General features: G+C 43.9%; 3 protein-coding genes and 1 long non-coding RNA gene across 6 annotated transcripts in view; 3 read left to right on the forward strand and 1 right to left on the reverse strand.

Moving 5' to 3' along the window:
* The window catches only part of LOC135575640 (uncharacterized), a 46,608-nt gene extending 31,601 nt beyond the window's left edge, over nucleotides 1-15,007 (reverse strand). The window contains exon 1 of the long non-coding RNA XR_010466796.1: nucleotides 13,389-15,007. This is a non-coding gene — a long non-coding RNA (uncharacterized LOC135575640). The remainder of the gene's footprint in view (nucleotides 1-13,388) is intronic.
* LOC102091920 (solute carrier family 2, facilitated glucose transporter member 11) lies at nucleotides 1,908-9,682 on the forward strand. Of its 3 annotated transcripts, XM_005503876.3 has the most exons (12): nucleotides 1,908-2,011; nucleotides 2,992-3,090; nucleotides 3,535-3,695; nucleotides 5,244-5,368; nucleotides 5,626-5,755; nucleotides 6,333-6,481; nucleotides 6,963-7,150; nucleotides 7,298-7,408; nucleotides 7,891-7,992; nucleotides 8,149-8,224; nucleotides 8,895-9,022; nucleotides 9,356-9,676. In XM_005503876.3, the coding sequence occupies exons 1-12, from the start codon at nucleotides 1,988-1,990 to the stop codon at nucleotides 9,560-9,562; spliced, it is 1,500 nt and encodes a 499-aa protein (XP_005503933.2). In that variant the 5' UTR covers nucleotides 1,908-1,987; the 3' UTR covers nucleotides 9,563-9,676. The 3 variants fall into 3 exon arrangements, with proteins under 3 accessions (XP_005503933.2, XP_021145303.1, XP_021145304.1); XM_021289628.2 differs by lacking the exon at nucleotides 1,908-2,011 and having other exon boundaries at nucleotides 2,965-3,090; nucleotides 9,356-9,682; XM_021289629.2 differs by lacking the exons at nucleotides 1,908-2,011; nucleotides 2,992-3,090 and adding an exon at nucleotides 4,382-4,514 and having other exon boundaries at nucleotides 3,556-3,695.
* On the forward strand, nucleotides 11,910-15,913 carry LOC102092102 (macrophage migration inhibitory factor). The gene is made up of 3 exons (XM_021289638.2): nucleotides 11,910-12,206; nucleotides 15,001-15,173; nucleotides 15,681-15,913. Exons 1-3 carry the CDS (start codon nucleotides 12,099-12,101, stop codon nucleotides 15,745-15,747), a joined length of 348 nt encoding a protein of 115 aa, XP_021145313.2. The 5' UTR covers nucleotides 11,910-12,098; the 3' UTR covers nucleotides 15,748-15,913.
* A 2,925-nt stretch (nucleotides 15,914-18,838) lies between these two features.
* Nucleotides 18,839-21,180, forward strand: MIF (macrophage migration inhibitory factor). The gene is made up of 3 exons (XM_065033742.1): nucleotides 18,839-19,079; nucleotides 19,912-20,084; nucleotides 20,919-21,180. Exons 1-3 carry the CDS (start codon nucleotides 18,972-18,974, stop codon nucleotides 20,983-20,985), a joined length of 348 nt encoding a protein of 115 aa, XP_064889814.1. The 5' UTR covers nucleotides 18,839-18,971; the 3' UTR covers nucleotides 20,986-21,180.
* Nucleotides 21,181-21,764: the final 584 nt, after the last annotated feature.

Consider the following 21,764-nt stretch of genomic DNA (forward strand, 5'->3'; position numbering starts at 1 on the left):
GTGCTTAGTGGAGCAAGAGCTGTATTCTGCCAACCGTCTGCTCAGGGCATGAAACAGCAAAAAAGTATAGTTCAAACACACATGGGAGGTGACAAAGAGGACAGTCATTCAGAAGTTTCAGGAACACTAGATGTATGTTTTCTTTCAGAGATATCAGCTGATAGGTAAGATATGTCTTAGGTATTGACTCAGAGGCAAATACAAACACTTAAAAACTCGCTCAGTGAACTGCTGTCAGCTAGATACCAAAACAGTAGGTCTGGTCTAGCTGGCCTCTATTAGGGAAGGCTTTGCATGGCTTTGCACATGTGTGTCACAGGGGACTGTAAAATTGGATGATGAATGACTAAATTACCTGATGTTGTGAGATTCAGTGTCCGGATCAGTTATGACTAAAGGTTATCTGCAGCTACTCGTTAACACTAATCATGAAACTGTGTGTCTAACAAAGGGGGCCTCAGTATAGTGTAAGTAATCAGAGCACAGAAGCAGCACAGTAACTAATCAACATGAATGCAACAGACATCACACATTAAGGGCATTACAGGAGGAAGACAACCTACAAAAAGCAGGAGTCCTAAATGAAAGTACAAGAGCAAAGAGTAAAAGTTACAATGTGTGTAAACTGTACTAAATAGAAGTGGTGAAGTAGAACATAAGAAAACAGGCTTCATTTGCGAAGGAAAGCCCCATGGTGGTAGCTACTCATCATTGCGTGCTTGTGTCTTCCCCCAAGATCATCAAAGAAAGACAGATACTAGCAGCTAACATGGCATTTCCTTCCTTTGTCAGATGCACATCATGTTGTTTCAACTTTGCATGATTTACAGAAAAGGAAATTAATTCCTAGCATCAAAGGGACAGTCTCATTTGTGCTCTAACAACAGTTTATCTGCTGGAGAATCTCATCTGGAAAAAAACTCACCATGAACTCTCAGCACACATCAGCAACAGAGTCAATTCATGATGGGGTCACATAACGATGGGACAAATGGCTGGGTGGTGCTACGTGCTGCATTTCAGACATTAGCTAGAGAATCTGATGTTCCTTACAGGTGATGTATTTTCTAATAAATATGACTGCTTGCATCATATAAGCCATTTATGATTTCTTAGTCCTCTTCTTCTTTAATTGAAGTGTAAATGGCAAATGATAAGTAAGCCTTTTACCAACTTAGTACAAAACCTTCTTAATTATTAAGTAAATAAAGTTAAAGCCTGAGGATTTTCTGTCTGAAGGAAGAGACATCAATCCAGCTATAAAGGTTACAGAGCAGCTTCAAAGCAATAACTTTGTCATCACAGACACAGAAATAAATATGTTGGCTGATGGAAATACCAGAAAAAACTGTGCATGACATTGAATTTTTCCCAGCAAAGGAAAATAAGCTACTATTACATATTTAGCTGGTCAAGCCTGATGTGCCACTATAGAATAGTTAAGTTTGCACCCCATCCCAAACTGATGAAGCATTTCAATTGCTTTAAGTAATGATTAAGTTACGACATGCTCCAGTTGCTGTCACATGAAGAGAGAATAGCTCTTTCCTGTTTTATGTCGAAGTCCTATGGTTCACTGTCCAGGCCTCAATTAAGACTCGCAACAGATAAATTTGTCCTTATGTTTCTCATCTTATACTGAAAACTAAGTGAATTATGATTTTTGCAGTCCTATTTAAAATTGATGTCTCAATTCTCTATCCCCCTTGCACAAGACAGAGATCTTGAAGTACACACGTTCCCCATAAGGGAAACCAACTTGTTTACCTGGGCTAGACACAACCCTTGGTTGAAATATTTAATCCAGCAATTCTAAACTTTGTACAACAGCTGAAATACGTGTAATTAACTTAAAAACTTTTGAAGTAAAATTTAACTTCAGTAACGTGGTACTAGTTCACTGACACTGCTATTGCATTATGTGAGCATTTGGTTCTTTTGGCAGGTACTAACCCGTAAGCAACAGGAATCAGCTCTGTCCCAGGAGATGGCTGCTGTCTTCTCTGACCTGGTGAGTAACTGGTCGCTTTTTCTCAGGGCTCTGCCTTATATAGGACAAAGCTAACAAAATACTAAAGATCCAGATTCCTTAAGGATTGTAAGCTCTTTTGGGACAGCGACCATCTTTCTTCTCTGCATTTAAACATTACCAAGAACATGTTGCATGGTCTTTTCCATGCAGCAAGGTAAAATAAAATAAAAAGATAAATTCAATCAAAACTAACAAAAGTCCTGGCAGTTCCACCAGTGGCAATGCTACTGTACTTTTATTTTCCGAATTACTGAAAATAATACTAATTATTAAGCACTCTGATTACTTTCCAAAGTAATGAATAGGTTAACTGTACTGCAAAAGGCTAAGAAATTAATGACATAAGCTCTAAAATAAATTGCTTTCCTCATTTCATCTAAAGATAATTAATATCATCCATCAAGACTTTCCATCGTCTTAAACAAGGAAGAAGTGATAACTGTTTCTTGCTCTATTTCTCAACTGCCAGCAAGAAGCTATTTTGCTTTCCTTTTTATGAATTAAAATTGTTAATTTGTAAGTCTAGTGAAAAAAAAAAAAAAGAGTAAGAATGTGAGTTCACAACTTCTGGTTTGATGTATATAGATTACTGCAGATTGCAGACAAGGAAACCCATTCCCTCTTCACCACAGGCAGGACTGCCAACCTGTCAGCTATTGCAGGCACACACTGAAAGCTGTACTATCGGGAACAGCTTTTAAAACTCTCTCTCCTTCTTGCAAGCAAAGTGGTGGATTATCCCTCTTGTAGTAGCACTTAGTCTTGCTGTGGCCCTGTGGCTGGGGATTGCACTTTGGCAGTAAGTTAGAGATTTCAGAAAAATGTTTAAGTCTAAGAGGATTAGAAGTGGACAACACAGATATCCAGAAGGGAAGGGCAAATGTGGCTACATAGACTCTGGCCCTGCACAAATCTAGAGTCATGAGAAGCTGATGGAGTATTTTATTCTTGCTTTGCAGGTTCAGTTCCGGGGATTATTTCAACTGATCTTCGTGCTGGGAATTGGTGGCAGTTTCCCATATGGATTCCACATTTCTGTCATCAGCTATCCTTCAGCGGTAAGTAGCCATCTCTCTGAGGTTGGAAACAGAAAATAGGGATCCCGAGCTATCCATTCGCCCACAGATCTCAAAATTACTGAGCATTCAGCTGATACACCTATGCCTTTTCTTTGGCTAATGTATCATAAAATGCGTAGAGAACTTTTTCTCCTTTAAACAACAGGATAGCATTTTCTGTTTTAAATAAATTGTTAGCACACAGCACATGAGCCTCCAAAGGAAGGCAGAAGTGTGCTTTTAGCATGCTTTGTCAGGAAACTTACAGACTGGTACAAATGTAAAGACTTTGCAATGTGATCTCAGCTAACTTGCTTTACTAAGAAATTTAGTCTCACAAGAAGGCTAGTATTAGAACCATAGGCTAGATCTGAAGTACAACAGCCAAATAATACAAAGGGATCTTATACCCATTGTCCAGTCAAATCTCATTTTATTTTTCAGCACATCAGGAAGTTTATTAATGAAACCTGGATAGAGCGACATGGCTCTCCCCTCCACCCTGAGACAATCATGCTGTTGTGGTCCTTCATTGTGTCTGTTTATGGGATGGGAGGATTCCTGGGGAGCCTCTGCTGTGGCTACCTGACTACGAAATATAGGAAGTAAGTGTTTCTTCTAACAGCTCAATAGTCAGAAAGTGCAGGGAAATGCCAAGGTGCTTCTTGGTTGAAGCAGTCTGATTGAAGACTAAATGGATTTGGTTTGCCCACACACCCACCTCTTCAAGTAGCAAGCAGTATTTTACCTTGTTTATCTGCCCTCCCCAGGGAACTGTATTTCTGCAAAGGCTGCATTCACCAACACATCACTGGGTCGGGGCCTCTGGGAGCAGCAGGATAGTGCAAGTGCCTCCTGTTCTCTTCAAGATCCCCTGTGACTCCCATAAAGGTCTCCCAAGCTCCCCAAATCCCAAAAAAGGAGCTGTGTGTCTTGTGTTGGAACCTGGAAACCACTGTGTGGAAGATATCCTTAAGTGTCAAATAAGAGCCAGATTTCCACTTAAACGCACTCATCCTGGGTGATGACATTATATTAAATATTCAAATATACTCTAGCATCTAGTGAAAATGTGAACAGAAGAGGTAAAAAAAAAAAAAGCCTATAACTATGCTGTAAAGATACAAGCAGCACCAAAACGAATTATCCAAGAGACATCTTGGCAATGTTCTTGGCAATTCATTTTACTGCAAGTCAATTCCAAACTATCTTTTCCACTGGATGGAGAAAGGATTCCTCACCAGTCTGGTCTGTTCTCTCTTTTGTGTAACACCACTAATTTCATTTGCAGAGAAATTGGCAAACATATCTGCTTGGTGTGACCCACTTAAAGATCTGCTCCACAACCCACTGATCCAGAGGCCCCTCATATGGGTCTCAACAAACCACCTTAGCCTGCCTGCAATTGTGTTCTGTCCTACCAGGTAAGTGCCCCCAAGAAATTTCTTGTGGGACACTGCCTCATCCCACACCCACAGGGTCTCCCAAGACTGGAAACAAGACCATGCACTTCTCCCACGGGTTATTTAACACACGATAATTGCTGGATCACAGACTTCTAAATAGAGGATCTCTGTGGATCCTTAATGTGTGCAAGAGGACTCTCGCCTAGTGAGCACCACGGCCAAACAGCAGAGTGCAAAAGACATTGATTTGAGCCTGAGAAATGGGGCGTATGAACATGCCAGCCCATGATTCACAGAGTGTATTTTGAAATATGCCTCTAAAAACTCTGCCATCTCAGATCACATCCATTTCGCAAGGAGTGTCTTTAATATGAGCCATTCTAGAATGGGAGCCACAGACTCAGATTATTTCTGAGGAACAACCTGACAATTTATGAGGAGTTCTAGCCATTTAAAAATCTTGTGACAAACTGGGCCAGCTCTTTCATCTCTTTCCCCACTTGTATGGAGGAAATGCTGAAGTGTTCCAGCTGTTTAAATTCTAAGCTCAAAAAATATTAATGAATTCAGATCTAAAGGATCCTAAAATTTTAAAGAATCACTTTGACTATCCAAAGTCAAAATTGTTTCAGCCATTCCTCCAAACAGCAGAAATTGCTGTACCATGCTTCCAGCCATTCAAAAGAGTACAAGAGTTCTTATTTCACACTAAATTCTCATGGGCTTTTTTTTTTTTCTCTTTTTCAGACAAAAGTGCCAAATGTGCGCCAACCTGATCATTCTGGTAGCTGCACTTATCATGGCCTTCAGTAAAACAGCCAAGTCCTTCGAGATGATTCTGGTCGGCCGCTTTCTCTATGGCATTGGTACAGGTATGTGCTCAGGCCACTGCGGAGTCCAAGCATCCCGGCTGTCCCAGGGTTGTCTCTATAGATATTGCTGTTCTTGGAGAATGACTTATAAAGCAATTATACTGCGCACTAAACAAAAGTGAAAGACATAATCCTTTTTTGCAAGAAATTATAATCCAAATACCAGAGTGAACGGAAACAATGTAAGAGAGGATGAAGTCAGAAAGTTAAGCTATTATAAATATTTTAACTGTCATTTATCCTCTTCTATGTTAAAGGTTTTTCTCTCAATATACATCCTCAGTATGTAGGAGAGATTTCACCCAAGAAGCTGCGTGGATTCACCAACTCCACAGTTTCTGTTTTTCTAACACTGGGAAAACTCACAGGACAGGTTATTGGACTACGGTAAATACTCCAATCTTTCTATCAGGTTACACTAAAAGTAATAGAAATCTTTCTGTAACCTTATCCCCTCACCTAGTCAGTGACTGACAAAGTGACTCATCTTCCCCAAAACAGGTCTGAGCTTATGCCAGAAAAAAAGTTTTGATTATAATTGAGGCAAACATACAGTTAAAATACAGGAGACAGAAAATTAACTATTCATAATCTGATTTCTTCTTATTTCCACACCCTTTCTACTAGGGGCCTTCCCCTTAAAAATGTACTGTAATTACATGAAAAGTCTTAGCATAATGTTTTGATCCTGTGGTCAAACAGTGGTCAAATGAGTCTCATTAGCTCTCCAGACATTATATTGGATCCTAATGATGTTTAGAAAGTTTTTCAAAATGCCAAATAATTCCTTTAAATTTGACAGAAACAAAAATAGCTGAATGTGTGAAATTTGCCAAATTATCCATTCAGATTTTGCTCCACTGCACCCTTGAATGGAATTTGAGCAATACTCATCACTCAGAAAAACTTCCTGAACATTCATTCCACTATCTCAGCATAATTTCGTTTCACATACACTTTCCAGGGAGATTTTAGGAAGCGAAGCTTTGTGGCCGTGGTTGTTAGCATCTAGTGGACTTTCAGCATTGGTTCAACTGGTTACCCTCCCATTTTTCCCTGATTCACCATCCTACCTCCTGATACAGAAGGGTAATGAGGAAGCCTGCAGGAAAGGTAAAGTGTTTGCTTTCCTCACTTACTTTGCTTCATTTGATGTTTTAGTGACAGCCTCTGTAAATAAATAAATAAAACAGCTGAGGCACCTACGGCAATACAGCTCTGTTAACCTGGGGCCTCACTCACTTTAATTTATTTGGTTAAGAAAGACATATTCTATTAACATGTCTAAGCATTCCCACTTTGGCGGGTACTACTTTATTTCTTTAAAGGAAATGGTTTTGGGTAGTTCATTTTTTATTAAATAAAATGTAGCTAAATGTTTACTTTGTTTACAATTTAGTCAACTCAATGTTAGAAAGATATGCTGTACTGACAACCAGTGAGTCAAAATTCCAGACCCAACCAGACGACAGAACCAGACAGCACTGACACAACCCCCTACGCCAATGGACAGGCAGACTAAGGGGTTTAACGTAACCACTCGTGACAGAGCTGTACTGGTAGAATAATCCACTCCCTGCTTTGCCCCCAACAGCCATCAGGAAGCTCTGGGGGGAAGGAGACCACCAAGCAGAAATTGATGACATTATGAAGGAGAAGGCTGCAATGAAGAGCACAAAAACCTTGCGTGTCCTCGAAATAATAAAAGACCGGTCTTTGCGCTGGCAACTTTACACCTCGGTGACTGTCATGACCACCCTGCAGCTCTGTGGAATCAATGCAGTTGAGTGCTCTCTTTATCCCCAGAACAAGAGACAGCTCTAGGCAGCATTACAAACCTCCCTAAGTTAATGCTGTTACACCAGCTAAGAATGGCATCCCAACTGCAACACTTTTTTCACAGGTGCATTTCCTCTCTCCATTTTTCAGATATACTTCTATTCTTTTGAGGTATTCCACACAGCCAAGTTTGAAGAACACACTATCCCATACGTGTCCCTTGGAGTTGGGTTGTGTGAATGCTTATCCTCTATACTGTGTGTAAGTCTTTTCAGACTTGAGTCTGAAGGAAAAATTTCATGCAGTCAAAAATTGTACTGTACCTTACTTATAACTGGGCTCAGGGAAGATTTGCATAACCTAAGACGCATCTTCCTGCTTCTGCAAAACCACATGCAGGATAGAAAGCAGCTCTTTACCCAAATTATTGGTATGACTGTACATCTTTAGACTAATTTTTACTCTGTAAAATAGTTTTCTGGTATTCTGGATTAGTTATGTATATGTACATGTGCACAATTGTATATATACTAGCACACAAGAAAGAGAACTGTCTAACAACAGCCTAGGGTTGACTAATAGATGTAGCTTCATTAATAACAAGTTAGCTTTGAAGAAGCAAATTAAATTCATTAGAAATTAAGAGACTCTCAAATGACATTGATTTCTGGCTGTTATTCAGATAAGTCTTCTGCAAAGAACATATGGAGAAGGGAGGCATTATTTGACTTTCTGCTTTTCAGACCACCCTCATAGACCGATTTGGGAGGAGGGTGCTGCTGTGTGGAGGGTACATGCTGATGGGCTCTGTGCTGGCGCTCCTGACCATGACGCTGTCGCTGCAGGTAAAGAGGCAGCAGCTCGCTGGCTGCTCAGCACCAGCCCTTGCTGCTCTTGCCTCACAGGATGGGAACAAAACTTGAGTCAGTGGCAGAAAATACAGAGCTCTGCTATTCTGTCATGTATCTAATGGTTTGATATCACTGGTTTCTCACTTTTAGCATCAGTTTTTCTGGATGCATTACTTCAGTGTTATCTTGATCTTCCTGTTTGTTATCTTCTATGGAACTGGACCATGTGAGTACATCAATGGGAGGAAATTTGGTATCGTATTGTTTGGTGCCACAACTGGCAGAGGAAGAACGGGCTAGACCCATGGTAAAGTTGTGGAGGTTGAGAAGGGAAAGGCAGATATGTACAAGTGGGAGACAGGAAAAGGATATAGATGCCTCAAATTTTATTGCTGATCACAGAATCTAATGATTTAAAATACAGTATCATCTTCTCCAGAGGGTTTGTGACAGATGTTTCAGAACAATTTTTAAAATATTCAGCTAAAACCAGGATTCTAGGCATTGCCAGGTATATTATTCACTAATTCAGCGAGTTAAGCTTTATGACTACCAACACGCTTCAGGTGGAACTGACCACAGAACCCAAAAGCGGAACTGGTTTTATTTACTGTGCTAATAATGGCCACCAGTGCAATATGGAACTGCACAGATCCACTGGCACCAGAAGAAGAAGTCCAGGATGTATGACAGAAATCTAAATCAGCAGCTCTAGTCCCTTTCTGGAACCAAGGTCTTTCACTCTCACCGCAGAGGCCACCTGCCAGCAGGCACCTATTCTGCCTGTTTGCTGTTTTTTACCACTGCCACTGTTAGGATTTTCGGCAGGAGTAAGATGCACTGAGGAACTGTGGAAGAAAAGTACACCCAGTTTGTGTTTTGCTTTCCTTTTTCAGCCGGAACCACTATAACTATCATGGTTGAAATCTTCAGCCAGTCATCCAGACCATCAGCCTTCCTGATCTTCGGCTCCATCAACTGGATGGGACTGTTTGTACTTGGGATGACTTTTCCACTCATTGTTGTAAGTTACTCTAACTGGATCCCTCGCTCCAGGCTAATTAACTTCTGAATGCTGACACAGAACACAATAATAGCAGTATATTGCAACAAAAGGCAAATCTTAGAGCTCTGTCCAAATACCAAACCTGCTCAGGAATCCCCCGGGCCTGTCAGAAGAGCAGCAATTGGACTCAGGTCAAACTGGCCACTGGAAACTCTTGGTTTGATACCTGTCCTGGTTTGTGTATTGAGCACATATTTGAATTTCAGTTACTAAGACACAGACTTGCACCCAAGGGCAGGGAAATAGAAATGAGATTATCTTCCTTACAGTGTCTCCTATTTCTGCCTGCAGGAAAACCTCGGACCCTTCTGCTTCCTCATATTTTTGGGAATCCTTGCTCTATCGGCAATTTTCATCTACCTGTATCTCCCTGAGACCAAGGGAAAGTCAATCATGGAGATAAAAGCAGAGTTCAACAAGCTGAATTTTGGGAAAAAAGAAACCTCAGCCACTGGAAACAACTTTCCTAAGGAACAGTTGTTCTGCACCAAACTCTGAATGTTCAGAGGAGAAATTTGCATCTCCCAGAAAAGACAGGAAACAATGTTGCAATAGAATGAAACAGCAAACATTAAAAACAGACTGCAAGCTCTTCTGTGTCTTTTTTCTTTTTTTAAATATAGGTATGAATTTTTTTGTCCTAGAATTTTATTTCTTGCTGATAGCTTAACATTTTCACAGGTAATTTCACCACTCCCTTTTGAGATCTACTGAATATAAAGATTTTTTTTCTATTAAAAAACCCTTTTATGATAATTTACCTTACAAAGCTTTAAAACATTTTATTAACAGTCCGTAGGGCCCAAATCCTGCACCAGGAACATCCATACAGGCTCTGCTCACAGCCCTGGGACTCCGCTGGTCTCCCTGGTTGCCGGGAGTCTGCCCAGTGCCACAGGTACCTGAACAGTTCGTTATTGCGCTTTCCTAAACAAGACCTCACCAGCTCGGATGCCCTCAGAACCAGGAAACTGCTGACCAACAGTGCAGAGAGGAGTATTAGAAACATGAAGGACCAAGTAAAATAATTTAAGAGAAACCAGGGGAAGGAAGGATTAAGAAGTCTAAGTCATCATGAGTCTGGGGAAACACAGAAGTCTGAAATATTTGACTAGCAGGCTGACAGAGGGAAAGCTGGATATGTAATGTGGGGTGACGCAAACAGATATGGGTTCAAAACTTAGCAGAGTAAATTAAGAAAAAATGTTCTGGCCATGGTAACAGGAAAAAAAATATTGAAGTTGAAATTGTACTGTGCAAAAACCTTTCTGGAGTTGTAATGAAAATCTCAGCGGAGAATATCCTAGTAACTCTAGGCATGGAGAAGGACCTGCCAGAGTTATTATTGTACACGAAAGAAGTAAAATGGTTCCTATAAAATACAGCACACTCCCAAGAGCATCTGTGGTGTCTAAGGACACCTGGTACATCAGCTTCTGGGAATTACATCAGATGTTTCCAGAGAAGAAAGAGTTTGTTTTGGAAATGCTTTTCTTGTTATGTAAGCAAGCTGGGAATAAAGAATGATTATTGTAACCAGCAGAAAAAATAGTTTAGGAAGTTCATTGGAAATACAGTCAAAGTTTTTCCAAGTGACCACAAACAAGTATAGTATGATTTCTGACTAAATGCTTTGGATCTTGCCACCTGCTTTCAACTGATCACTGAAGAAAAGATTCATCAATATTACAATTCATCAATATTACAAACGGCAGTTCCTCACCTTACAGATGGAGCTATCACTTGAGTTTATTTTTAATGCTTTAACACAGGAAATATGCCCTGAAAAGTCTGTACAAACAGTTTTTATTTCTGGAACTTTTTTTCAGGATTTTCATTATTTTCAGAATGCTTCAGATACAAGGAATGCAATCCACTAACACGGGCTGTACATGGACACCATCTCTTATGTTTCATTTGCTGGCTTTTTACAGCAAGGAACAGTGAAGGAACTGACAAACTCAACATATACCATACAGTCAACTTAAGCATGTTCATATGGAGGTTTTCACCATTTTTTAAGTATTTGTTTAAGTTACACCTTTGCAGTACAAGCCTTTAGTGCAAGGTATAGAAACCTCCCTCTTTTCCACAGGTTGGGGGATGCGGAGAATAGAAAAGCCCCTAAGTCACAGAAACAACTGGGCATAAAGACACCCAGACCTTTTACATGGAGAGATCAACAAACCATTTCTTTTATCCCCATCAGCATTTTCAATCTGCTTTCCCAAACATATCTCATTGTGAACACCCCCTACCAAACACCATCTGACCCATCTGAATCATGTAAGACTGTACTGGGCAGCAAATAGGACTGATTTCAGCATTGCCACATACTCTACTCTTGATAAACCCTCTCATTTTGGAAAGCCTGTGGATTTCCTGTCTCTCAGGAGATCCTGTTGACTGTTATGGGACTATTCGCACAACAAAGGAGTAAGTTGAAAACAAACCTCTTCTAAGCAGGTAGAATCCAGTACTCACCACAGTGGAAAATCAAGACCCCAATTTTAAGGTATCTATGACTTAGTCATATTTGAGGGAAAGTCTCCACAACATGTGATACTGGGGTTTTCCTGTTATGATCTATTCCACAGAAAACGTTCCAGACCTCACAACGGAGGCGTCCACCTAATTTTTTAAAATAATCATGAGACTTTTATAAAGAGACACATTATAACTCTCCCACTCTCAAACAGTCTCTGCAATACTTGTGTGAAAACACCGGTTTTCACGGCCAGGCTGTATCCAAATATGAAGTGTCATTATGGATGCTTTCATTTCCAGACCACAAAAAGCAGCTTTTTCCCCAGGAAAGCTGTACATGGAGTACCTGCATTAGCAGATGGCACACGCCGCCTGGTCCCTCCTCAGGCACTCCCACAACTCCGGGGGCACCTGCAGAAGGTACCACTGGCTATTTAAAGGCTCCTGAGATGCTTACTAGCACAGTGAGGTAAGTCAGCTTGCAGGTGAGTTAGAAATAAAGCTGTGACCAAAGTGAGCGGAAAGAAAACCCTCTTGAAATATAAAGATGCCTAAATTCATTGTTAACACAAACGTAAGCAAGGATAAAGTTCCAGAGTCTTTCACAGGGGAGCTCACCCAGCAGTTATCAAAAGCAATGGGCAAACCAGCACAGGTAAGTCCAGATGCTCAAACGTTTTCTTTATTTAATCAGCTGTGCATATGCAGTGAGCTATTTCTCAGCAATAGCCTCTAAAAACTAATATACCTTACCACTCACTAGTATTTAGAATCTTCTCTCTGTAGAAATGTCAAATGCTTGCTGTAACTTAGCTCTGCTGAGGTCTTAAAATACTTGAAGTATTTAAACTAGCTTTGTATATGATGGTATTCCATGCAGGCTATATATTTACATGTAGGCTATGTGTGGCTACAGACTTTGAAACAGTTGTATGTGGTTAGCTGTTCTCATCAAATTGATTTGGTGTCCAGATAAAAAGCCAATCGACCTGGAGAAGCCTGGATCCTTGTCTCTTCCAGGCAGTTTGTCTGTTTGATAAAGGGGCTCCTCTGTCTCTAGGGACAGTAACGGAGTCCTGTGCAATCAGCTGGTCTCATTAAATGTAGGAAATCAATCTCTGCCACATTTGACCAGAGTTACTTCGCTCAGAGAATAGTCAGAAGTATGTTTTAGGCTTGTATAAGCCTTGTCTCCACAGAAAGCAGGCTTAACTGTAAATGAGAGTAAGACTTCTTTTTTTCTCCAACACATACAGTAATATAATGAAATTCTTATGTAAAACTGATGTGTTCTATCTTTCCTCAAAAAATATTTTTTTTAAAATGAGTCTAGCAAAAAAGTATTTGCTATTGGAGGGGGTGGGGGTGTGTCAGCTGGTGGTTCTTGCATAACAGCTCCTGAATATAAAGCTAGAGGCCAGGGCTGGGATGCAGCTGGAACAGGTTTGTGCAGCCGTGTGGAAGGAATATGCAAGGGGACTTAGAAATATACAGGGAATAACAAAGAGATTTTGTTTTTTTCGAAGAGGACATGCAAGCTCTTCATGACAAAGGAGGCAATAGGAAAGCAAGAGTCTCTTGGTTATAACACAGAAAGAAGGAAAGGATTAGGGTAGGCTGGAATGCAGAGCTTTCCTCTCGCAGGAAATGGTACCATTTTAAAAAAATCCTGATTTTTATTTTTCATTGAGTAGGGTTTTTTTCTACTGGAAATACTGTTTCAAACATTTTCAAACTGATCTCAGAAGAAAACAATGTTGATTAACACTTCATTTTTTTTTTTTTTTTTTTTTAAATAATCTGTTTTCTGGGGCAGATGTTAAAGTCACATACGTACCTTCATTTGGCATAAAGTTTAGAGCACAGGGTGTCCAGCCAGAGGAGAACAGGTTCAAGCAGGTGATATCTCAGCAGGATCTCCATGGCTTATCCTGTACGGCTGTGGTCTGATGCACTTTGCACCCAAACAAGCTGGAAATGACGGCCAAGACTAATTACCCAGACAACTCCTGGTACTCAGGCTAGCTTGTTTTACCAAGAGGGTTAATTGCTGCTGAGTTCTAACGATGCGCTGCTAATAAACGTGGGTAAGAACAGAACAGAAGCTAGATGGATGCCAAAGGAACTGATCCCTGGATTCCCCAGTGTGTGGATCTGACACTGTGTATTAGCAGCAGGGAAAACTGCAGCCTGGTCATGAATATTAACATAGATACTTTCTTCTATTTTTCCTGCTATCAAGAACAAAAGTAGGATTAGGCTGTATTTTGTTTAATGAGGAGGATGTTGATTTAGACCTCTGCTGTGTCAGTTCACATTTACCTCAGCAGGGCAGACTGCAGCAGGAGCCAGTGAGGTGCGAAATCTCTCTGGAACGCAGGGCAGCAGCAATGCAATCGCGCACCACCGCTTGCACCCGACCTTCCCGCACAGGCAGGGAGAGCTTGGTGGCTCGCAGGAGATTTGGGAGATATTGCAGGCCACCGAGCTCTTGGAGTCAGTAAAAATGTTACTGCTGGGTCCTCCTTTCCAACAGTGCACTTGGGCTGAGCATCCAGAACCCATCTCTCAGCAGTGCATGGTGTTCACAGGAGCAGTTGTCAGACACTCAGCATTTCTGTGATTGCCTCCTCGAGAGCAATCCCCATGCATGCCTCTTGCCTGATTTTGAGTGTTTCAGCAGAATCTGTTTATGTGGTGAACTCCAGACCACCCGGTCACTTTTGCCCTGGGCTTCACGCGTGTTTGGGTACAAAAGCAGAGGACCTGCTGCCAGAGGCAGTTGCTCGAGCCTGGAGGTGGGCAGCCCAGCACACAAGGTGCTGTTGCTTCCCCCGCAACTGTCCTTAATCAGCTACAGCAATTATTAGGAACTGAGACTCCCAAGCCTAAATAGTATGATGTCTTTGTACTGGCAGTGAACATCTTAGAACAGAACACAAATCTGCACAGTAGGACGTCAGCACATGAAAGCCTCGCATGTGGCAGGCAAGGTGTGGCAGCAACTCTTCAAGGAGAAGACAGCAGACAGGGAAGGATCTGTGCTGCAGGGTAACTTAATAAGAACAAGAGTGAAACTATTTGCAATTTAGTGAAAAGCATCTCTGAGTGCCTGGGATGTTTTGGTTTATGTGCTGCTAGAGCTTTTAGTTAAGAAGATAGCCATTCTGCAACAGATGAAAGAATTGTGATGGCAGTGACCATTCCCAAATGGTACATCACAGGAACATGGTTGTATTTCATACCTTCTCATCTTTGTGACTTGCAGGAAAATATTTAGGAAGCCTAAAAGTGCAACGAAGTACATGCAGGAAAATTTGAAAAGCATAACTGATAGGCATGCACCTATTTTTACCACAGTTTGGGGACACAAACACCTTCTCAGATTTTCAAACCCTTTCTCAATATGCCAAAAAAAAATAATATTCCTTTTCATCTTCTTCCAACAGTGTATAGCAATACAGATCTCTCCTGATCAGGTGATATCCTTTGGTGGCTCCACAGACCCCTGTGCTGTGTGCTTTCTCTACAGCATTGGCAAGATAGGGGAGCAGGAGAACAAGGTCTACTCCAGATTGCTTTGTGACCTGCTGAACAAACAACTGAAAATACCATCTGACAGGTGAGCTTATACCACAACTTGTCTGACAAGACTTTACACAGATTGATAAAACTGTTAATCCCAAGCTTGGCCTTTGGTGTTCTTCAATTAACATGCTGCTTGAAGAGGCTAAACGCCAAGCGAATAGAGCAACTGTCCAGTTTAAGGGAGGAAAGGAGCAATTGTATGAGTTGCAATGCAAATGCCCAGAAAGCATAGCATTTCTTAGTTAAAATAACAGAGGTTCAGGCATTGCATGAACCCACAGATCTCACATGTGCAAAAGCCCAGGTACAGACATAAGAATTGCATCCTGAGATCTTCTTAAAACAAGAAGTAGAAAAACCATAGGAACTCCAGGATGCAAGTAGGCAAGCAATTAAAGGGGGGCAGGGGAAGCGACTGCAAGGCCTGATAAGTGTAAAGCCACAGGGGACAGTCTACAGCCTGGCTGTGTGTGGCCTGTTGCAGGAGTACCCTGGCCAGCCCGCAGCACTCTGCAGCTCATGTGTCTGTCTTCCCTTTCAGAATTTATGTCAGCTTCTTCGACATCAGTGCTGGCAATGTGGGCTGGAACAACACCACCTTTGCTTGAGGTGCCCTCCGGTGGTAACAGCTTCTTCCTGAACCCTCACCGCAGTTTTTGAGCCCTGCAGCTCTAGCCACGTTATCCGTATCTGGCACAAACGCAAACGGCAGCAGTACCTTAGCTGCTGCCACCCACTGCTGTTTTAACATCTTGTCTGCTGCTTAAATAAAAGTAAAATTCCAGCAGGAGCCCTATGACTGAGAATGTCTTGTTACTCTGGAAAGGCCTGTGGTTGAGATGGAAGGTGTCTGCTCAAAATATTCTTAACAGAAGCTTTTCTTTTTTACAATCAGTTAAGTCTTTTGTGTGAAGATGAACACTCCATTTGGATATGCCTTTGCTCTGTTCATGCTCAACAGCCTGGACAAATTTAAATAGAATTATCCTGACCTGATTTCAAAATACGTTTAATTCAATAGATGTGGCTATCAATGTGGCATACAGACCTCCCTTCAAAAGGAGGAAACACATGATTGCCTCTTATTTAAAAGGGATGGATTGCAGTCCAGGTCCTCCTTAGATGTAACACTACATAGACATCCAGCTGCTTAGCAGAAACACTTGCGCTGTGCATCCCTCAGGGCACAGCATAGGCAGAGGGCCTAAGTGGAAAAACCCACTGTTCACTGTTCTGCCCTCCCCTTTTCATCCATTGAACAATTTGCAGCGACAGTGAAGATCAGAGCACAGCTCAAAATGAGGCAGAAGCACAGCGAGACATTCCCAGAGGCCAAAGTGGTGAATTATGAAAGGAAGATTTACATATAAATATTTATTATTCAAGCCTTGCGTCAGATAAGATCATTTGCTTCCAAAGTAAAATAAAAAGATGGAGTACAGATATGTTTCCTGAATCTCTACAGTTAGGTGTATTATGACTTCTTTTTTGGTCTCGAAGAACCAACCCCATCGCACCCCTGTTTGAGCTCTATTGTGAACATCCCATTTTACCCCATCACATCTTCACTTTGCAACCACAGTCTTTAAATACAAGCCTGCACCTCAACCTGCAAAAAATGCTTTGTTGGGATAACAAATGAAAGCTGCTTTGGTGAATCAAGGCAGCACAGCCAATAAAGCAATGTGCTACTTAGTATCTAAATAGAGTATATCTTATTAAATACTGTTCACTTAAAGCCTTGCCGAGCTGCCCATTGAAACATGCCATGAGATAGACATTCTTTTGGGAGAATGGCTACAAAGGCCTTAAACACAGCAGGACCTTCCACAGGGAGGCAGTTTCCTTTTCCAGAAATCAACCTGCTTTCATAGAGCCACTCGCTCAGAGAACGCTGTCTCTGCCTGTTTTTGGAGCCACAGCACCAGCATTCTCTGCTGCTCTCCCAGCTCCTCCTCCCTGCTCCAGGTGCTCTGGTTTTAACGGGGATGTAGCTGGGTATGTACTAATACAACCACAACCTGTGAATGCCCCCGCTCTGCTATTTGCAGTCAGGCTCCAGTAAAACTTCAGCCTGCCCCACATGTCTTCTGAAGCCTTTCTATGCAAGATGCTTTCAGAATTAATCTCAGAGCATCCAGACCCTGAAATGTGTGTTCCTAAGGCACCTCATGGCATGAGCACAATTAAGACCACCTCCACTTGCTAACAAGTATACTCTCTAACAGGGAACGTCAAAGCTGCCTTTGCTTCTGTCTCTGGCACATCATCAGAATGCTCTCTGTTATATTTCTGTAAAACACTTTACCTTTCAGTTTTTTCTCTTAGACACATTTCTTCATTGTTCTTATTTTAATCACAGGCAATTCTGTTTTAAAAGAGATGCTGTACATCCAGAAAATGTATCATGAATGCATGAGTGTGGTGCAATCACTTGAGGGGTATGCAGAAGCACATTGGTATTTAGTTAACTTCTAAAAATGCATTTTTAGAAGCTATGAAAATGTACACACTGCATTTTCCTTTGTCAAGGAGCCAAAGGAGAATAAAATTGCAGATGTCTCGCCACTCTGTGGCAGCAATGCCCACGCTCTGCTACTTTTGGCCTGGCGGCCCACAGAGCAAGCACAGTGGTGGTGCCAGAATCCCCACCCCACCTCCATGCAACAGCTCTGGGAGGCAGGAAGGTGGGAGGAATAAGTGGAAGTACACAACAGCAGGGAGCTGACAACATTACTTCTTAATAGCACTGTCAATCGCTAAAAAAAATAAATGCTCCAGTCCTGCCACTTCTCAGTGTTACAGCCTGTGTCACTCCAAAACCTCCCCATATCATTCCTTACTCTTTGTTCAGAGCTATGTGTGTTCACATGTGTAACATGTATGTATGGTCAAGCTTTCTAGCAGTAGCAGTGCTTGATTCCTGTGTGTAAAAGATTTGCATGGAGAGGTCTGGGCCTGATACTCTTCAGCCTACCCTGAGTCACTGCAAGTCACGGCAGCATACGAGGTAGGGTGGGGAGTTGAGCCCTCTGCAGCCTACGTGCAACGCATCACACAGCCCAGCGTAAGGCTCATCTCCCAGTCTGCCTCTCACCTCCGAATAGACACGCACCATTTCATTTCTAAGAAAAAAAAAAAGAGATCACTTCTGCCTTTTTCAAGTAGAGAAATACGATGTGAAAATAAGGATGCTGTGGAATAATAGATCAGCCTTCCATTTGATTGAAAAACGTTAGAGAATAATTAACATGCCAACAAGTCAGATGTTTCTGCTTACATTGTGTTAAAGCTATACACACAGTTAAAACAAAAAACGTACAAATGTGCTTTTATTTTGCAAAAGAAAATAATTCCCTTCGGAGCCAAGGCAAGGATCCCTCTTTGCAACTGCCAAGCTAGGGCCTGTAGCCCCTTTTGGCCCTGATCCTGCAAAACCTAAAGCGGTAGCACCACATGCGTGGATCCCGGGTTATGTATGAGCTGCTCAGCGCAGCAGGGCGCAGTGCCAGGGACGAGCACTACAACAGAACTTCAAAAATGCTCAATAGTAGTAACAAAGCACGCGAATAACGGCGGAAAGTGGGGGGAGTTGTTCCCGGAACGCTGCGGCGGGAGGGAGGCCGTAACACGCAGCAAGAGCAGCAGCCGGGGGGGCCAGTCCCGTCTCCCCCTTCCCTCTCCCCGCCCCGCCGGGCGCGGTCCCTTTAAGGCCGGCGCGGCCCCGCGGAATAAAAGCGCCGCCGCCTCCTCTTCGCTCCATTCTGCCGCCACCGCTCTCGCAGTTTCCGCCGCTCCGCTCCTGCCGTCGGCCCCGCCGCCCCCCGCCACCATGCCCATGTTCACCATCCAAACCAACGTCTGCAAGGACGCCGTGCCCGACAGCCTGCTGGGCGAGCTCACCCAGCAGCTGGCCAAGGCCACCGGCAAGCCCGCGCAGGTGAGGGCGGGCGGCGGGGCCGGCGCTACCGGAGGTGGAAGGGCCGCGGGGGCAGCCCCGGGCCCGGGGGTGGGCTGGGAGCGAGGCGAACGCGTGCGCGGCGCCCGGCAATGAGGGGAGACCCGGCGGGGCGGCCGCGGGGCTACGCCCGCTCTGTGCGGCCCGGGAGCAAGCGCTGGTGTCCGCTCCCCTGGCCGGACTGCCCTGCGGCCTCAGGCCAGGTGGCTCCCGGAGCAGCAGCCTGACCTGCAGGAATCTCGGTGCTCCAGCAGCTACAAGGGCGGAGATTTGTTTGTGCTTGTGCCCGGGAGCCGGGATTTCAGCCGCGGAGCTGTGCCAGCGGCACGGTGGGGACGGGGTGGTGTCTGCCAGGCCAGCGAGGCTGGCAAAGCCGAGAACAGCTCGGGGAGCTCTGTTCCCGGCTACTCCAGGTTATCCCGGGCCAGGTACAACAGCTTTCAGGCCAGACTGCTGCAGCCTGAGAAACCAAAGCGCGATAAGGCTGGACTGCAGACAGGCTGGGTGTCTTGTCAGTGATTTGAGGGAGTGACACAAACACCATTTTAAGGCCTTCATCTCCCGCCGTGTGTGCTTTGCCCTGTGCAGCAGCGGTGCTGTACTGGACAGGAGCTCCCATCCCACCTGCAGCTTTACACAAACACATCCCTTGTTCCTAAAGGGGAGAGCCAGCCTGGGGGACCCCCACAGCGTGTGCTGCCATGGGCCTGGGCATGTACAGTACACAATTGCACTGCTCGAAGTTGGTACCTAAAGCAAGTTTGCATAGGAGAGGGAAGGTGATATGCTGTTAATGTTTCCTCTCTTCCCGCAGTACATTGCTGTGCACATCGTACCTGATCAGATGATGTCCTTTGGGGGCTCCACTGATCCCTGCGCAGTCTGCAGCCTGTACAGCATTGGCAAAATTGGAGGGCAGCAGAACAAGACCTACACCAAGCTCCTGTGTGATCTGATCTCTAAGCACTTGCATATATCTGCAGACAGGTAAGGCTGGGACATGATGTTATTAACTGGCTCTCTGAAACTGCTCCGGTAAGTTCATTTAAAAATAGCAAAAGCCAGGAGTAAGTCCATGTGATTGAGAAAATACAAAGTGATAATTTGTAGTGTTTTCATGTCCACTTAAGAGTTTGATGTCTGCATCTTTCCCTTGAGAGTCCTCCGTTAAAGGGCTTCCTATTCTCTGAGTATGAAAAATTCCAGAGGACCAACAAGTTGTACACGGTGCTTTTTTGCTGCTGAGGTGTGATGTCCTTTGGTGATGGGAGGCTGGAGGCACAAGCAGTAACAGGCTGGAGCTAATGGGCAAAGTAGAAACCAGCAGGTGAGCAGCTCCCTCACGGGCCGTGGGGCCTTGGGAGAGCGTCTGTGCAGCAGTGAGACGGCAAGAACCTGCTGCCACTGATGTGCTGGGTCTGGAAGCGAGAAGTGCAGAGCCAGCCCTGAGGGCCTGCTTGGCTTTTGTAAGGCTGCCTGTTTGACATGCGTGAGGGACTGCAGTGCTCAGGAACAAAAGGGTTTGATCTCTGAAGATTATTCTGACAAGCTGCTGACCAAATACTGTCTGGTGCCTGAGCAGGCCCTGACTGAAGAAGAGTTGGTATTTTAAAGAAGGCAAAAGAACAGCTCCAGGGACTCCGAAGGATATTGCCTGTTGGAGGCTCTGCCAGAGAAGTCAGCTAGATCTCCATAAAAATGAAGCTTGACATTTCTTCTGAGGATCAGGAAGCACTGCCCCTGTTATGTTGCCCTGTCTCATTACTTTATATAAAAGTACATAACAAATACTTATTGTGTGCTCCTGTGTCTCTTCTGCAGGGTGTATGTCAACTACTTTGACATGAACGCTGCCAATGTGGGCTGGAATGGCTCCACCTTTGCATAGAGCTCCTGTTTGTGAAGAGGCTGCTCCTGGACCTCCCCCCGTCCTGCCCCTTAGCAGAGACCACCGCACAGATGGCCCCGTGTTGCATTTTGTACACTCTCACAGATTGATGGCTCCGTGCTAGTGTTTAAATATTGCTGCTTCAACATTCCTCTGTTTTTTCTGTGTAGAAAACAAATAAAGATTTAGAAATAAGCTGTCTGGTGTAGGCTTTGCAGGTTGGGGATGGAGTTGTGCAGTCAGCACTGTATGTTGTGCTCTGCTGAAGCGAACAAAAGGAACACTTTGGGTTTGCTTCTGTTCCTCAGATATGGTATTTCACAGCATGGTCAGACTGAGTGGCAGGTGCCTCACTGCACTCCAGGGCGATCTGTACCTTGCTGGGCCCCAGAGGCTGTAGATGCCCTCCGGGTTTCTTGTTGCTCTGGAGTTCATTTGGATTTGTTTTCTGTCCTTTCCATGGCCACAGTGGAAGCAGTCCTTGGGCCAAACCTGTGTTTGCTGCTTCGGGGAGGCTTCTTCCCTCTAACAACCTGCCACCTGGTGGGGCCATGCAAGCATGGAGCGCTTTTCCTTCTCGAGTCCAGGCGCTGCTGCCCGCGTTGCTGAGGCCGCGTCCCTCAAGCACCGGGTGCGGCCTGCCGGGCCGTGGCCTGTGCTGTCCCTGCGCGCCCTCTGCCCGCCTCTCCCCGGGGTGATGCTGAGCTGTCCCGGTGCTGGAGGAGCCACCACAACCGAACTTCTGTCACACTTTCGTTCCCTTTCCCGCGCTTCCCTCC

Source organism: Columba livia, chromosome 17, assembly GCF_036013475.1.
Source record: "Columba livia isolate bColLiv1 breed racing homer chromosome 17, bColLiv1.pat.W.v2, whole genome shotgun sequence".
NCBI classification, from domain to species: domain Eukaryota; kingdom Metazoa; phylum Chordata; class Aves; order Columbiformes; family Columbidae; genus Columba; species Columba livia.

Coding starts and splice junctions, on each gene's coding strand:
- LOC102092102 (XM_021289638.2), top strand. CDS start 12,099: ATGCCTAAATTCATTGTTAACACAAACGTAAGCAAGGATAAAGTTCCA. Junction 12,207..15,000: donor CAATGGGCAAACCAGCACAG/GTAAGTCCAGAT, acceptor TTCTTCCAACAG/TGTATAGCAATACAGATCTC. Junction 15,174..15,680: donor CTGAAAATACCATCTGACAG/GTGAGCTTATAC, acceptor CTTCCCTTTCAG/AATTTATGTCAGCTTCTTCG.
- LOC102091920 (XM_021289628.2), top strand. CDS start 2,965: ATGGAGTATTTTATTCTTGCTTTGCAGGTTCAGTTCCGGGGATTATTT. Junction 5,756..6,332: donor GGACAGGTTATTGGACTACG/GTAAATACTCCA, acceptor TACACTTTCCAG/GGAGATTTTAGGAAGCGAAG. Junction 7,993..8,148: donor CCATGACGCTGTCGCTGCAG/GTAAAGAGGCAG, acceptor TCTCACTTTTAG/CATCAGTTTTTCTGGATGCA.
- MIF (XM_065033742.1), top strand. CDS start 18,972: ATGCCCATGTTCACCATCCAAACCAACGTCTGCAAGGACGCCGTGCCC. Junction 19,080..19,911: donor CCACCGGCAAGCCCGCGCAG/GTGAGGGCGGGC, acceptor CTCTTCCCGCAG/TACATTGCTGTGCACATCGT. Junction 20,085..20,918: donor TTGCATATATCTGCAGACAG/GTAAGGCTGGGA, acceptor TCTCTTCTGCAG/GGTGTATGTCAACTACTTTG.